The sequence below is a fragment of the Lissotriton vulgaris genome, chromosome 5 (genome assembly GCF_964263255.1).
Source record: "Lissotriton vulgaris chromosome 5, aLisVul1.2, whole genome shotgun sequence".
In the NCBI taxonomy this organism is placed as follows: Eukaryota; Metazoa; Chordata; class Amphibia; order Caudata; family Salamandridae; genus Lissotriton; species Lissotriton vulgaris.
In genome coordinates this window covers 1,687,924,325-1,687,942,536 of record NC_141693.1, presented here as the reverse complement: position 1 = coordinate 1,687,942,536, position 18,212 = coordinate 1,687,924,325, and the positions used below count along the sequence as shown (strand labels likewise).

At 46.8% G+C, this 18,212-nt stretch overlaps 1 protein-coding gene across 1 annotated transcript in view; it reads left to right on the top strand.

Annotated features, from left to right (window-relative positions):
• Positions 1-18,212, top strand: part of MRC2 (mannose receptor C-type 2) — a 531,676-nt gene that overhangs the window by 372,416 nt on the left and 141,048 nt on the right. The window contains 1 exon segment of the mRNA XM_086923828.1: positions 17,000-17,160. Coding sequence (XP_086779954.1) covers positions 17,000-17,160 — 161 coding nt within the window.

The window sequence follows — 18,212 nt, the reverse complement described above, 5'->3', positions numbered from 1 at the left end:
GATCTAAGGGAGCTTAACACCTATCTCATAAAGCTATCTTTCAGGATGGTCACCCTTCAGGATATTCTACGTCTACTGAATCCAGGAGACTACATGGCGACTCTGGATTTAGAGGATGCATACTTCCATGTGCCGATCCACCCAGCTCACAGGCAATACCTACGCGTCACAGAAGGCAAGAGCCACTTTCAGTTCAAAGTGCTTCCTTTTGGTCTCAGGTCCGCACCAAGGATATTTACAAAAGTACTGGCTCCGGTGGCGGCGTTTCTCAGAAAACAATCTCTACAGGTCTTTCCCTACCTAGACGATTGGCTGATAAAAGCTCCATCTTTCCAGGCAGCTTCTAGGGCGGTCACAAGCTGCATTCAACTTTTCAACCAACTGGGCCTTCAACTCAACAAGGAGAAATCGATCCTTCTTCCATCCAGGTCAGCAAAGTTTCTAGGCTCTATCCTGGACACAAATCGCTGCAAGGCCTTTCCATTGGAGGAACGTCAGAACAAACTTGTTTTGTCAGCTCGTGTCTTGCAAAAGAGGAAATCACTGTCGGTCCGTCTCTACAAGTCCCTGCTTGGATCGATATCATCCTGCATACCATTGATTCCGCACTGCAGGCTTCGAATGCATCCACTACAAGAGCAACTGGACAGGCAATGGTGCCAAGCGGAAGGCTCGTTCGACGACAGAATCACGGTGACATCAGCAATGAAAAAAGCAAGCAGCTGGTGGTTGGTAAAAGAAACATCTCAAAAGGATTAACCTTCACGCTTCCTCCATCTCCCATGGTTCTAACCACAAACGCCTCACTGGAAGGCTGGGGAGCGGTGCGACAAGAGTTGAAGGTGAGCGGTCATTGGGATCCAGATCAACGCAAGTTCCACATCAATCTATTGGAACTCAGAGCTATTCGCTTGGCCCTACAGGCCTTTCTTCCGAGGATTCAGAATCGCACAGTGCTGGTTCGCATGGACAACACAACGGCCATGCACTATATGAACAAACAGGGCGGGACAAGATCCCGGGCTCTTTCAAAAGAAGCTCAGGAAATTTGGAACTGGGCGATTCTCCACAACATTGCTCTTACGGTAGAGCACCTCGCAGGTTTGCTCAATTCAACAGCGGATGCGTTGGGTGGCCAAAGATCGATCAGTCACGAGTGGGAATTAGACCAGACCATTTTTGAGGAGGTCTTTTCAATTTGGGGAACCCCGACCATAGACCTGTTTGCAACCCCAGAGAACACCAAATGCCAGTTCTACGCACGCCGGAATCACCAACGGGGGTCCTTGGGGAATGCACTTTTGATAGCTTGGTATGGCGCATTTGTCTACGCCTTTCATCCAATTCCACTAATCCATTGGCTGATCAGGAAACTCAAAGTGGAACCTTGCAAAAGGATTTTAATTGCACCAGCGTGGCCCCAACAGTTATGGTACACGGAACTCCTCCTGCTGTCTCAAGACAAACCGATTAACCTGCAGCCGATTCCGTCTCTTTCGACAATGTCTCAGGGTGAAGTGCTCCATCCAGACCCGAGCTCACTCCAATTGACAGCATGGCTCCTGAGTACAGAGAATTCCAGGATTTGAATCTCACAGAAGAGTGTAAGGTTATTCTGTCTCCGGCCAGGGCTCCGAGTACAAATAAGACTTATCGGGCGAAATGGAAGAGGTTCTGTCTCTGGTGTCATAGGCAGAATATTCATCCATACACTTCAGCTCCGCATCAGCTTTTGCCATATATTCTTTCTCTGGCTAAGTCAGGTTTGGCTCATTCTTCTGTCAAAGTACATCTAGCAGCCATCTCTAGATTCAGGCGGACGTCTTCAGGCCCTTCACTTTGGTCCGCGAGGATTATTAAACAATTCCTGAAGGGCCTGTTCAGAGTTTTCCCTCCAGTCCGGCCTCCACCACCAGTCTGGCAGCTTAATTTAGTTTTGGCTCATCTGATGAGAGCTCCGTTTGAGCCCATTCACGGAGCAGATCTAAAATTTGTATCATGGAAACTGGCTCTTCTATTAGCCTTAACATCGGCCAGGAGGATTAGTGAGCTCCAAGCGCTCACGATTGTGGAACCCTTTCTTCAGTTCAAAAAGGATGTTCTGATTCTAAGGACAAATCCAAAATTTATCCCGAAGGTCCCATCCGAATTTCATCTGAATGAGCCGGTGATTTTGAAATCTTTTTTCCCACGACCTACTACACCGGTGGAGAGGTCTTTGCATTCTTTAGATGTTCAGAGGTGTCTGAAATTTTATCGGGAATGAACAAAACGATTACAGGAAGTCTTCTCAAGTCTCTTATAGTGCCCCACGGAAGGGATTTCCGCTTTCAAAGCACAGTATTTCACGTTGGATCTCTAATACAATTGAGTTTTATCATCAAGAAGCGGGCAAACCGCTTGAAAGACGAGTTTGTTCGCATTCAACGAGATCTGTTGCTTCATCAGTGGCTCTATTCTCAGGAGTCCCTATCAAGGACATCTGTAGAGCAGCTACGTGGAGCAGTACCCACACCTTCACGAAGCACCACTGCTTGGATTCTTCCATGAAGGACGATGCAGCGGTGGGTCAAGCAGTCCTGAGAAATCTTTTTCAATGAGAGGTGAGCTTTCCCTACAATCCCTCCTTCCTGTATTGCACATTTTTTATTGATTATTGTATTCTTCTCTGTGGTAAAAATTTTTATGATTTGTTTCCTATGAGGATGACTATGTTGACATATAAGGATATTCATGTAACAAAATGTGCTTTTATGACTTACTGCTAGCTACTCTGATACAAAGCATGGGAATCTATGAAAGTTCCAATACTGGGGCAAGAAAACAAGTTACTTACCTATAACTTTGGTTCCCCAGTATTGGTAACTTTCATAGATTCCCATGCGCCCACCCTCCTCCCCTGGGAAAGCTCTGCCTTTTTTACTGAGATAGTTGCTGTTACACAACGGCTACGAAAATGTGAGGCTCTGAGGCTCCCTCAGGAGGGTTCTATGGGGTGAGGCTGTTCTGATTGTTTGTTGCTGAATTTTGGTCTCTTTTACAAAAAGAGGTGGATAAGCTACAAAATGAGATGAGGCCTAAGCCTAGTTTTCTCTTTTGTACTTACTGCTATGGTATTTTTTATTTACTGTGGCTCCCATTCCGACGACGGGGTAATGATACAAAGCAACTTGTTTTCTTCTAATGCTCGTGGTCTTCTTTTAGAAAGGTTTCTAAAACATGATGGATTCTTGATCTGCAAAATCTTTCCTAGGTCCACTTTTTAAAACCATAGGATACTTCAACATAATATATTCCCTTCTCTTGTGTTTAGGTTGCAACAATACAATCATGGTTAAATAGCTGTGTATTATGTGTATTTTATCTGTTGTGTATGTTGTATACATTTTACTTTCGGGTAATTTAATTGAAACAGTGCCTCGCTTTTTGTGAGGCGTTTGATTTTATTATACGTTGTAATGACCTCTGATCATCTTCCACACCGCACGCAGAGCTCACTGGAGAAAAGCGTTCCTCACCCTGCTCTCCGTCTCCACCACCAGGAAATCCATGCATGGTATTACACTCTCCATCACACCATCCCAACTCTTCCCAGGCAGATCCACCATCACTATCTACAATAACAGGATTGTCCTAATCCAATCCACAGACAGGAATCTGGAGCTATTAGACAACCTGTTCCCCACCTTCATAGAGCACCTCTCCAATCCTAGGATTCCCACGCATATCTCCCCCAATCCTAACACCCTTGACTCCACAGCCCCACTCCCAACCCCTCTAACGTAGCCCAACCCCAGAGCGACAGGCACTTCACCCCTACCCCCAGCACTTTAGTCATTCACCCACCTGCTGTGGCTGCTCCACACTCCTCAATTACAGTCACAGATCTCTCCCCCATTTGCCTCAGCCTCACCCCCACCCTTATCAACATTCGGTCCTCCACTCATTTCACCCCCACTTCTCTCACCCCTGACTCCACTGCTCTCACCAGCAACACCACCCTCCCTCCAACACTCTGACCTCCACACATACCATAAACACTCCGCTCACCCCTGACATCACAACTCCCACCCACAACCTAACTCAGATCCGGAACGACATTCACAACGACAATTCCTACCATTTATCCCCTCCCACTCTCAGTCCCCACTACCCTCTGACTAAATACGCAGAACACACCTCCTCTCTCAACTTAACTCCCCCTAATCACAACAGGAGCACTACCAATCCCATTTCCCCCCCCCCCATTCTCAGCCCCCACTACCCTTGCGGCACCACCACCACCACCACTAACATACACCCATCCTCCACCCTGCTCTCTCCGCCCTACACCACTGCCCTCTCCCTCACCACCAACCCCCTCTCTACATCATCCACACCCCTCCCGCCCAAAATCTCTCTCCTCCCTAACTCCTTCCCGTACACTGACACTGACACTACGGAGCCCTGCACGAATACCAGCCTACTCCCCCACATGCTTGACGATTCATTGGGCAGTCATGCACCTCTGATCTCCGCTCCCACCTCCATCGCATACCCCATTTTGGATAAGATTATGGCCACACTCATCCAGGTCAAGGAAGACGTGCACAACATCAAAGAACTACTCTCCACACACCACATACCACTCTCACCCACCTCCACCTCTCCCCCAAACATGCCCACTCTCTCACTCAACACTCCCCACACCAGACTTCAACCACTGTCCGCAAGCACTACAGCCGCACTCGCCGCCCCTGCAACCCCTCACCCACCTCTACCTCTCCTCCAAACAGGACCCCCTCCCTTCCGGTGGACTCTTCCACCCAACACTCCCCACACTGGACTTCAATCCCGGTCCCGAATCACAACAACCGTCCTCATCGCCCCTGCAACCCGCTGTCAGACCTCGACACACGCACTTTCCTCCGATCCTACGACACAGCCCCCCACACATCCACCGCACACCTTACCATACCCACCATACACGCAAATCCCCTTAGACCCCCTACTCTTAACAGCAGAATCTCCATCCCTAATAACCTTAGAAAAGTTCCTCTATCTCTAGAACCCTCTACCACCCTCAACACACCCCGCCTCAAATGCACTCTCCTCAACTGCAGATCGGCCTCGAAACATTCCGCCGCCATCGCTGATCTCATCCTCTCTTTGGACCTTGACCTAATCATTTTGACTGAAACCTGGCTAACTGAATCGTCGTCACCTATAATGGATATTTTGGTTCCTCCCAACTACCACATCATTAGACTTGACAGGTCCGGCAAATTAGGCGGTGGAATTGCATGCATTTACAGGAACAACCTCTCTGTTCGGAGAGTCAACCCCGCATACCTACCATCCCGTACATCCTGCGAATACATCTGCTTCGACATTCTCAATGAGGGCAAATCGATATGCTCTCTGCACGGCATTTACCACCCACCTAGGGACAACCCTACCTTTTCCCAACAAATCATGGATATGATCTCATCCAATTCTGGACGGCAGCTCACCCAAATATACCTTGGTGACTTCAACCTACACTGGAACGACCGCAAAGACGCGGTGGTAAATAGTCTTAAAAACTTCCTCAATGCCCACGACCTCACCCAAATATGCAACGGCCCGACCCACGAGAAAGGTGCAATCCTCGACCTTATCATTTCCAAAGAGGACCATACCCAACTCGAGTCCATCCTACCCTGTGACTGGTCAGACCATCATATTGTCACCTTCTTCATCAATGAAAAAGTTAAAACTAACCGGCTCAACCCTCCAAGCCCAAAGTCTGGAAAAGAGACCTGAAAAAACTCAACCCAAGCTCTCTGCCTCCTAACAGCTGCAAACTCCTACTCCCACCTAACGGCACGACGGACGTTCAATCCTTAACTGACCACTATCTCAATACTATGACCTCAATAATTAATGAGGCAGCACCGATGCAGCTAAAAAGAGTCTCCACCAAAATCTCCAATCCATGGTACGACGGGAGTCTCAATGAGGATAGACGAGACGTGCAAATGGCAGAGCGCACCTGGAGATCAGCTCCCTCTGCACTGCACTTAAAAACCCTGAAGAAAAAAAGAAACGCCTATTTCAGGAAAATTAAACGCTCAAAATCAGAGTTCTTCAGCCTCAGCTCGACCAAGCAAAAAAACGTCCGAGGAAACTGTTTGAGCTAATCAGAACACAAGGAGCAACCCCAATCACCTAGCACGGTGCGCGAAGCACCCTCCTGTGAAGACTTCTCCGCCTTCTTTATCCAAAAAACTGATAACATAAAGAGCGATCTCCTCATTGATGCAAGCCTCTACCCCAGACCCCACTGCGCAACATCAACTGAACCAAAAAACAATGCTTCATGGTCATCCTTTGACACCTACTCCGAAGAAGAAATCTGCAAACTACTCAGCACCTTGAAACCATCCAATCACCTCTCAGACCCCCTTCCAGCTGCCGCGGTAAAAGGCTTTACCCCTTTGATTCTCCCACTCTGGACTAAAATTATCAACAGCTCACTGCAACAAGGAATCATACCTGACTCCCTCAAAGTTGGACAAGTCACACCCTTACTTAAAAAACCTACAGCTGACCCATCTGATCTGAACAACTACCGCCCCATTAACAATATTCCCACTCTTGCTAAACTGCTGGAAAAATGCGCACAGCTACAATTGACTAAACGCATTGATCAGTTTGAGCTACTCAACCCTCATCAATCAGGCTTCCGAGCTGGGCACAGCACAGAAACTGCTATGACTCACATAATTGACGACGCACTTCAAATCCTAGACCAAAACGACACCTGCCTCCTCATCCTGCTTGATCCCTCTTCAGCATTCAACACCGTAAAACATGAGAAGCTACTCGAACTTCTAAACACAAGAATGGGTATATCTGGAACTGTTCTCAAATGGTTCACGTCCTTCCTACACAACAGATCGCAGAAATTCAAGAGCAACAACATGATGTCCTCGCCAATACCTGTATCGCTAGGCGTCCCCCAAGGATCCTCTCTATCCCCGACTCTGTTCAACCTAGTTATGGAACCTCTCACCACGCTACTACAAGCATCCAATGTTCTCTTTCACATGTACGCCGACGACACCCAACTCTATCTCAAACTACAATCCCCCAAAGACATTCTACTCCTGAACTCAACGATCAGAAGCACCCAATCCTGGCTTGCCGATAATCACCTCAAACTCAATGCTCTGAAAACAGAGTTCCTTTTGATCGTACCTCCAGCAAAGATCTCTACCACCCAAACTTGGCTTAAACACCTAACCGCACTCAATGTCCAACCCACCATTGTGGACTCAGCTAAATCTCTAGGCATAACACTTGACACTAATCTCAACATGCAGCAACATATCAGCAAGGCAACTAAGGGAGCAAACTTCCAAATCAATACCTTGAGGAAACTCAAGCCCTTCCTCCCAGCTAAAGACTTCCGAACTGCAGTACAAGCACTAGTCATCCCTCGAATAGAATATGGCAGCATCGCACTCTGCGGTCTCCCCCTTACCACTACGGCACCCCTAAGAGCTTCCCTAAACGCTGCAGCGAGACTCATCACGGGGTCAAAAAAGCACTCTCATATCTCCCCTGACCTGAAATCCCTAAACTGGCTTCCTTTTGAAGACAGAATACACCTGAAAATTGCTTGCATGACACACAAGGCGGTTCACCTTAACTCCCCCGGCTACCTCACTCAGAAGCTTACAATCTCTGGCGGCTCTAGAAACACCAGAGGCACAAACAATCTTCTGCTGAAGCCTAGGAGATTCCGGAAGGAAAAAACTTATAAACGCTCCTTCTCAGGAATGGCACCCAGAATCTGGAACTCACTCCCTCCTGAAATCAGGCTCATCTCCTCCACTATTCGTTTTAAGAAAGAAGTAAAAGCTATCCTCATGGCTAAATACACCTGAACTACCACTTCGGACTCTTAAAGAATCTGCACAGATCCCCTCTACCTGTTCGGCCTCTCTGCTTATTTGTATTATTTGGTTTTATTGTCTGCACTGACTTATTTGTATTATTTGTTTTATTGCCTTACACCTATTTGTACTGTTAGCTCTACCGACTTACCTGTTTTGGCTATGATCATGTACCCTCTCTTTGTAAAGCGCTCTGATATCTGAAAAGATCTTGTTCGCGCTATATAAAACTTTCAAAATAAATAAAATGCCCCTTCTCCAGGTTTGTGCTCTATAAATCTTCAGTTAAATATAAAATATAAATTGCTGATGAATCAAAAGCAACATTCTAAATTTCCAGTAAGATTTTGGAATATCTAGTGAGTTGAATTACTGTTCTCATTGTAAAGAACGTTAATGGGAATTTCGCTTCCCATATTGGAAATTTGAACTCTCCAAAACTCCAAAAAGATAATGGTGGTGAGTCAAAAACGGACTCCTAAAAATATAAGTGTGCCTCGGCACTGAAAATCTCGCCGACCGAGCCAAAGACAAGTCATCAATATTCCCTCTAGTCCCATACAAAAGATACTACAGGTGGAAAAACTGCTGAAAAAAAATCAATGTCAAAAGACGATCGATGTTGAGGCGAAGAGAAGACGGCAGCTATTCCAAGAGCAGTCGATTTTTCGACATAGAAAAAAGAGAACAACATCTACCCCTTACACCGAGGAATGTGCCCTCGAAGTTGAGTGCAAGAAAAGGAGACTATTAGCTGAAATTACAACTATCTTTCAAATGAATAAGGAATTCAACCCTCTTTACAGGCTTTTAGGATTCCATCAAAACCTTTGTTTGAAGGAAAGAGAGAGGAAAAGGATTCTGGGGAATTAGAATCCCCCCCAAACACCTGTGTCTCAGGAGGAAGAGGACCAGGAACTGTTATAAGAAGAAGAGACAGAAGGTTAGAGCCTATACCAGGACGTTAAAGGATCAGAAGGCGTTGAAGACCAGTGGCAGGATCTCAAGGCAGATTCCTTCGAAGAAACCATCGACACCTATCCATTGGTGCCATTGCCTCCAGATGATGTAACTATGTACAATCAGCTGGTCAAAAAAGAAGCTGAACGGTATGGAGCACAACTGGACAAAGAAAAGGCTCAATCCTGTTTCTTACTGGAGACACTGATACCATCACAAAATAAAACCCAGTTCCTCCCAATGGTCCCAAGCATCATGGATCAAAAGAAAAATACAAGTACTCCTCTAAAGAGATATAGTTGTTTTATTTCTAGAACCAAGCGGTATCAAAATGAACTGTTCTCCATATGAGAGGTCTCAGATGAGTACTTTGCAGAAAGGCAATTAACTTTGTAAATACAATAGGTACAGGTGTTGCAGGAGGCAACACAATTCTACACACAATTTAGCATTGAGGTCAATGTATTTCCTTATATAACCACAGTTCATTACTTTGTAGATTACTTTGGTAATTCCAGGACTGGCTCCTAGGTTCAGTCCTGGGGTTTAAGCTGAAAACAGTTTAGCAAAAACGTTTTTGGTATTGTAGTGATTTTTCAGGAATAAAAAGCTAATTTAAAAGTTCACACTTTGAAACTTTTCAACAGAAACCTGGCAATGATATCCAATGGGAGAAAATGTCGATTCTCCAATTAGCATGCAGAGAGAATCTTGATTTCATTAAAGACAACGGAGGCTGACATTATGCAATAACTTTTATTGCTGCTCAAGATATGCAGCCCTTTAAAGTGTAACCATTACATCATAAATAAAACATTCTACAGGACATAGACAAGTGTCCTAGCAACCAGTAAACATCCTCTTAGAGCTGCGAAGGAAAGGACTTGAGACTCAAAATCTTCCAACGTCCACTTAAAAGGTTCATAAAGAAGTCGAATCTGAAAAGGAAAAAACACAAGGAATAACAATTGTTCCGGAAGGAAGAAATATCAAATGCAAAGACATATTAAACAAATTTTAAGAATATAGTAAGTAAAACATCCACCAGGGAGTGGTGGGAGGGATAATGTCAGCCTCCGTTGTCTTTAATGAAATCAAGATTCTCTCTGCATGCTAATTGGAGAATCGACATTTCATTACAAGACCGGAGGCTACATTATGCAAGTTCAAAGCTTCTTAAAGCAACATTACTCACATGTTCGACAGGTTTAAGGTAAAATTTAACAAAAGTTGATGCATTAGACCAATCTGCTGCTTTCAGGATATCAGAAAGGGATCCCCCACCCCAGAATACCTTGCTTGCCATAGCGCCACGAGAGGAGTGTGCGCCGAATTTCGATAAATCTACTCCAGCTTCAAACATGACAGTTCTTACCCACCTGGCAATTGTCGCGGAAGAGACCGCCTTATAAGGTTTGATAAAAGAAATTAACAATTGATTTTCATTAGAAGGTCTAAAAATACTCATTTTCTGATCATATGCTTTCATGCAATTTACAACACACAGTTTTGGAGAATCTAAAAAATAAGGGTAAAATATGTTTTCAGACATGGTCTTGGTTCTTTTCCAAATCTCGAATAATACTCCATCAGGAGAGTAAAACCTGTTCCAATTTTGTAAAGCCTTAACATCAGATACTCTCCTGAAGGAGATTAAACAAAGTAAGGTAGCTAGTTTAATCGACAATTGTTTTCTTGTAAGGAAACAATTGTCCGGCCAAGATGAAAAAAGATTAAAAATAACATTAACATTCCACAAGGAACTATATTTGGGCCTTGGAGGACGTTTAAGTCTTATACCTTTCATTACTCTACGAATCAAAGGATCGGTACCAATAGAAAAGTCGTTCAGTAAGGAGTGACCTGCAGAAATTGCCGACCTATAGCAGTTGACTGTTCTATAACAAAGGTTTGAGTTAAAAAGGTCCGCTAAAAAATTAGCAACATCCACTACAGGTGCTTCCACGGGATCCAAATTCCGTTCCATGCACCAACCACACCATCTTTTCCAAGCACTGGTATATCTTCTCCTCGTTCCGGGAGACCATGATTCATCCAAAAGGTTCTTAGCTTGCCCTGAAAGGCCTGAGTATCTCGTAATTCAGGTTGCAGGTAAAGTACAATCTTGTTACTTTTGTAATCCAGTACTGGGCTCCTGGGGCCAGCACTGGGGTCTCAACTTAAAGCAGGTAAGTAATTAAGTTTCAGTATTTCGTATGATTTTTAAAGAATATTTCTAGTTTTCAAAAGTAGACACTTCGAAGAAATTTCATAGAAAAGCAGACAATGGATTCCTATGGAGAAAATACAAGTTACTAGTAAACCCGCTAGGGATTACTTTTGCGGTTCAGTACTGGGCTACATGGTACAGTACTGGCCCCTCTCCTGATCACAGGTGAGTATTTCAGAATTCGGAATTCGGCTGATTTTATATGAATATTTTACGTTTTCAACAGTAGAAACGTACAAGATTTTTCGAGTCAAACCAGTCAATGTTATTCAATGGCAGGTAAGTGAGTTACCGGTTTCCTGGTAAGTACTCGACTGGTGAAGTTGTGGTTCTGGGCATAGATTCAGGGATCTCCCAGGGTCAGGTAAGTACAGTTGGTACACCCTCAGCGGCACAGGGGCAGCCGGTGCAGAGGTAGATAGGCCCAATGTTATCCAATGAGAGGCAGGGGGCCTTCAGTTGGTGGCTGCTGGCTAGCAGGCCGCGCGGCTGTGGGAGCTGGGCTCCTGGTCACTTGCTCAGGGCAAATGGAGAAGTAGGATAGGACAAAGGTTGCACTCCCAAGGACATTAGGGCGGCGGGTGCAGGGTGCATTTGAGCCGTCGGGCGCTCAATGTTATTCAATGAGGTTTTTGAAAAGGGAACAAAGGCTGCAGGCTCGGGGACGGTGGATCTTCTGGAGTGACCAACACTTCGAGGGGTAAGTTGGGATCTTGGAGGATAGGCAGGCACCCAGGAGTTGGGCACAGGGAGCCGTGGGGGGCCGGGTGCAGGGGTGTCTTCTGAGGTCGGGAAATCTTACCCCCTGCTGGTCACGGTCGGAGGGATCCTTTGTCCTGAGGCTGCAGGCGTGGTCGAGGTCATCGAGGAGGGTCCTTGGGCACTGGATTCCAGGTCAGAATCGCCGGGGACGTCCTCGGGGTCTTGATTCACTCCGGCACAGACCAGGCTTGGCGGGTGCAGGGTTCGCGTTTCCGGGCTGATGCCAGGGCTTGTTACTTGCTTTGAGCAGTACCACTGCTCGTGGGAGACCCAGGTAGTCAGAGTCACAAGGCAGTCAGGTCCTCCGAGGGTTTTGAAGTTGCTGACCACTGGAGATGCCGGCGTTTAACAGGAGCAGGTTCGAGGGTCGACAGGCCGGTAGTGCTGGGGCCAAATCAGTTGGGGTCTTCCTCTTTTTAGCAGCTGCACTGCTGCTAACCGCACGCACCACTGTTTTGTTTTGCCTTTTCACCTACTGCCCCTTTTGAGGCACGTGGCACGGATACAGCCAGGGGTCCCCCGGAGCACAGGTCGGCCTGCCCCTCAGTGGAGACAGGACGGAGCTTCCTCAGACTAGTTGTCTTCAGCACTGCCCTTGCAGCAGTCACAGTGCTCTGCGGAGGGCATGTTTGTGCCGGGAATGTCTTGGCATGCAGCTTGCCTCAGACGGAGCGGCTGTCAGAGGCGCAGACGCACTGCGAAGTCGGGGGAGCAATTCCAGTGCTGCCGGCCAGAGCCTCCATGCGGGCGGCACAGGGCGGTAAGTGAACTCAGAGCGCGAGGGCGGCGTGCGTCGGCTCGAGGGGCTGTGCGTGTGAGCTGCCGGGGCTATTGGCGGGACTGCACACACTCCGAAGCACGCATTGATTGTACCGGTGCAGACGACATGCATGTGTAATCTTTTGTCAGTGTGAGGAAGCTCAGGGCGGTGTGTGTTGAATGTCGGGTGTGCCACACAGACAGGGACATCACACACACATTCACGCAACTAACACACACACACAGACTCTACAGACATCTGCAATCAAGATGCAGACGCAAAACACACACAGGTGCGCGTCACAGATGCTCAGCTACACACACACACAGATAATCGCATCTTGCATACTCCAAAAACAGGCCTCACGCATTCACCATCACCCACATATATATGTATATATCACACACTGTCACATATATGAACAAAATGTACAGCAGACGGAAAGTCATACAAACGTGCAGCACATATGACATTGACTCAAACTTCGTAAACATCCATGTAGTAATTGCACAGAATGCACTGTCATGTACCACAGGTACACATTACAGATTTATTGTGCAATCCAAGTGAAAAACAGTAACTTACTGCCTGGTTTCACCTCAGCTAGCTGGGTGATTTCGTAGCGCTCTAAGGATTTAGGGAATAGCATGGTATGCTATTGTGTGTTGTGCCGGTGCACGCTGCTTTAGCTTGGTGTCATCAGTCCTGTAAGAAGGGAGTGTAGATTGTTGCTTCTGAAATGGGGGAGCATTTGTCTGGGGCTAGAGTTGAATAAGCGCCCAACAACGCCCGTCGTCTATTTGTGAAGATTCCTTTGATTGGGCGTTGCTTTACCACGATGTGAACACTAGTTTGTGCTGTGCTTGGGGTGTGTGCGGTAGCCGTGTTCGGCATCATTGTGATACCAGCCTGCACTGGACTCACTGTTATCGCACCCTGGGGTTCTTTACTTCTTAAAGGCGACTCCTCCTTTTATCCGCCCACAAAATGACAAGATGCCCTTAGAGAACGGAGGCAGACACTGTGCCCACACTGGAGGCAGTGAGGCACTCTGCCTGCCCCCAGAGAGGATTGCCCACACTACCCCCGACAAACAGCGACTCTGTCTGGTACCGCACAGACTCTGTATTCTGTCCCCACTCAGCGGCTTGGACTGGTGCCCACGCTTCCGTTGCACCAGTGGCTCTGCCCCGGTGGTCCCCTGTGCACTAGTAATGCTCCGTTTGGTGCCCTCACCCTTTTTCCAATATACGACTGCCCTCCACAGGTGCCTGTTTGGTGCCTCGCACTGCGGGGGTGCCCTGTTTCGTACCTCCACCCCTTTCCAGTACATGCTGTGTTTGGTGCCCCACCCCCCCCTAAGATGCCCTGCACAGTAACCCCACTCTCTTGCCAAAATAGACTTGGTTGGGTACCCTGCCCTCCAGGGGAGGTGGCCTGCAGCCACTTTACCCAAAATGTTCTGTAATGACCCCCTGGCCCCAGGAGCTCGGTTTGGTCAGGAACCTATCTTGGGAACCCCCAATAGCGCCTCTGGGTGGAACCCTGTGGCCTCGCGCAGCCTCCTCTCCTCTCCGGAGCTGGGCTGTGAGCTCTGCCGCTCTTCACTCCCTAGAGCCAGCCCAGCTGTGCGGACCACATCTGATCGGTGCCGTTGTGCCCACCCCAGCTGTGCTGACGAGCGTCATTGGCCCGTCTAAACTCCCTCCACCTCTCGCTGTTCTGTGCTGATGTGGTGCATTCACCCCCATTGAGCCCCTCTCCACAGGTATGCGGTGAGTGCCGCTGCTCTGCAAAGCCCAGCCAGTCCCTCTCCTGCACTGAAACGATGAGGCTGCCCGTCTTCTCCTTCCTCCCTAGCTCAGCCGATGAGTCCTGTTTGCCTTTAATTCCTCCTTCCTTGTCCTGCGCTGATGAGTTCTATTAAGTCCCACCTGAGGTGATTAGTGCTGTTGCTCTGGAAGTCCTAATTTCCTTCTCCTGCAGATGGCGCTGTTCTGTTGATCAATCTGTACGATTCCTAAAAGCTGATGATTCCTGGTAGTCTGTAAATACTAATTTCCTCGGCTGATGAGTTTTGTTTGCTTGTAAGACCTCCTTCCCTCTCCTAAGAAGACGAGGTCTGTTAGTCTGTAAGTTCTCCTTCACTCTCTTTAGCTGATAAAATCTCTTGGTCTGTAAGCCTCTGCCCCTGGTTTGTGGCTTGACTTTCCAAGCAGTTGCACCGCAGACCGTAGTGTGGTTTAGTTGTGCGGAGTTGTGCAGTCGGTGTCACCTGTGAGTCGCAGTGGGTGAGGCCAGAGGGCAGTGGCACATCGCCTGCATAGCTCCTCAGTGGGTACACAGGCCCATTGTTCAGTGCATGTGTGGTATGTTTGTAGCTGATGGAGGCTGGGGGCGCTGGGCAGTGGTATAGATTGGTCAGTAAGATTTAGAGGGGGGTAGGGGTAGAGGGGTTCATATTTTCCAACAGTCGTGTGTGCATATAATGTTTAAATATATAATACAGCAAGTAGGGCGCATGAGAGGGGCTTAAGGGGCAGTGGAAAGGGAGAGAAATGCGGATTGATGGGGTACTAAGTAAGAGAAAACACAGAACCTGAACAATGGTGCTCTTGATGTCTGTAGGTGGGTCTAGGGGTCAGCCGGACGATTCTGCGTTCTCGGGGTTGAAGAAATTGTTTCAAAATGTGTACCCCTTAAGTCGTGATGCTCATTCTGCCTAATGCAACTTCCTGTACGCAAGTGTTATTTAATATCTGCAGGTTTGCTGTGTTTCATAGCGCCTCGAAGAGGATTTAATGTTGGATGTTGGGTCATGAGGGTTCGGCTCTGGTAATAAACCCTACCCCTTTTCTTCCTCTCCATCAGTATCAAGCTCGGGCAGAAATTTATATTTCCAGGCGGAAGTGCGTGATTGATGGGGCTGCTGGGAATAGAGTGTGAGCGACGGTTCCCATGACAGAAGGCGCTTTATAGCGCAGCAGTGGCACTCGGTCACGAGGGAGGATAGAGCGCACCCAGCAGGTTCTCCGAAGAAGTACAGATCACTTAAACGTTGAAGTACACGGTTAGGACAATGGGGTCCACCATTAGCAAACAAAAGATCTGATCATATTCTAGGGTACTGTCTTCACAGTATTCAGACAGAAGTGAAAGTTTCAAAGCAATGTTAGTCCAGGAGGTGTCGGTGACCCTGCCTTTGGATTAGAGGTGCCCACCGCAGCTTTAAGAGGGCTGTATCCAGGCCACGCTTTCAGACTGTCTACATAAGATCTCCGGCGTACAATTATGATATATCCAAATCATTCAAAAAAAGCATTTGCAATGCAATAGGTCTCGCATTACTGAATGTTTGAGCTATTGGTGTTGCATTATTATTAGCAATGCCAATACCTCAAACTTTAATAACGCGAGACCTAGTGCATTGCAAATGCTTGTTTATCTTTGGGACAGGGATAAATAACAGAGGCCATATTACGTATGGACCCCCATTACTCTCCTGCCCCTGCATTGCAGATGAAAACCGAGGTAGGTGACTTTGGGGACAATACATGACATCAAATTATAGATGGGTAAAAAGTGAATTTCCGTGATGTTTTTACCTCTGAATTTTGAGGGATGCCAGAGACTACTCAAGCTTTGCTCATGTTGTCTTTCTGATGTCACTCTGAACTACTCTGTGAAAAATCTCCCCATAATTCACTGTTACGTATCTATAATTCTATATATTTACCTTGGTCCAGCCAATTATTCTAGTTAATGTTACTTACTGTGCTGTTGCGCACCTGATTGGAGCTTGTGCCTGGTCAATAACTAGGGTTGCTGTCTGGCTTTGTGGTCAATAATATAGTTGCCACTCTGCTTAACATTTCAACTGGTTATCTGAAAACAAACTTCTTTCTTTTTATCTGTGTATTTGGATAACTTGCCGAATATGATTCATAGTCAGGTCATTGTGTCCCCGGAACCAGAGCACTTTGAGCTAGCTTTGGTTTTTAAGTGTGTTCAAAAGTTAGCACTCTCTTGTTGTCAGTTATATTTGTTAATATTTTTAATATGTACGAAATGTATGTAGATCCACATAGTGTTTCACATATACATGCATTGGAATCATCTTAATTATTATTTGTCTTTGACTCTGCAGAGAATGGAAATTAAGTTGTAATAAATATATTGAACTATATCGAATTGATGTGTCCACCTTACTATCATTCAGCCTAGACAGGAAGAGACAGCTGTACTTTGAGCCAGAGTTGATACTTGCCGTTAGTGGGGGAATGGTCTGCCTAATAAAGGTCGAGTTCCAGTGCAAAGTGACCACTGAACTGCTGCATGTCAGTAAAACCTTTGTGTTCTCCACAGGCAGCATGGAGTGGGTGAAGTACCAGGATGCTGAATATGAGTTTTTTGAGCATCATTCTACCTGGCCCCAAGCCCAGCGCATCTGTACCTGGTTTCATGCTGATCTTGTGTCCGTTCATAACCAAGCTGAGTTGGACTTCCTGAGCCAAAACTTGCAAAAGGTAGGAGAATGTTTACACGGGCTTTAGAACATGACATGGACTCCTGTGGGCCATCACCTCACTCGTTTTCTGGGAAGACGTGGGAGCTGAAGATTTTATAAACACAGGGCTGGGCGCTTTGTTGCTTAGAGTCTCTATGGCCTGTTAATGTTAATGTTAATTGCATTTGTAAAGCGCTGCTGTTACCCAAAGGTGTCCTGGACCTGATGTGAAGACCGGTGGAGCACTGATTGTGTATTATGCGACCTAATTTGTGAAGAGCCACGTTTTTAAGGCCTTCCTAAAGGCCATCAAGTTGGTCATGTGTCTCAGATAAAGTGGGAGCATGTTCCAAGCCTTAGATACATTGGCAATAAAACTTCTGCCACTCCCGTTAGCTTTTTTCGTCCGGGGCATTATCACTAATTTAGCATCAGAGTGCTCTTTTTGGTGAGTACCAACTGAAGTGTTTTGAAAATTCAGGTCCTGTTCCCTGCAGCGCCTTGAAGACCAAACATAAGGCCTTGAACTGGGTACACTTCCTGACTGGCAGCTAGTAAAAAAATTTGATTGATCCTGTGATTGATGCACATTTTAAGAGTTTTGCAGCGTGAATCTTTCTGGATTCACTATGCTGTGCATTAATCCGCGGTCTAGTGGTTGGGTCCGGAATCGAAGCCTTTTCTTCTTTTTTTTTGTGTGTAGCCTAGGTGGGCATCGACGTCCCACCTTCTGGTGTACTTCCTGTATCGTCGACACGCTTCCTGCGAAAGCTCCCACATTTGGGTGCCATCTTCAGATTCTTTTTTCTGCCGTTGGGTCTGGATCGTCACCGAGAGGTTCCAGAGTTTTTGGAGAAATGAAGAAGGAAAAAACTGAAATCTACCGAAAAAGATTGGAGAATACATCCAGGAGCAAGACCACTGAGCCGGGACGACGAAGGAAGAGGAGAACATTGAAAAATTCGACGTCCAATGGAGAATGCGCACACGGGGGGCCCTGAGCGCAGGAATGGACAGGACTCTGTTCAAATTCTGCCACAATTGCCACCACAAATACGCGCAGAATGACCA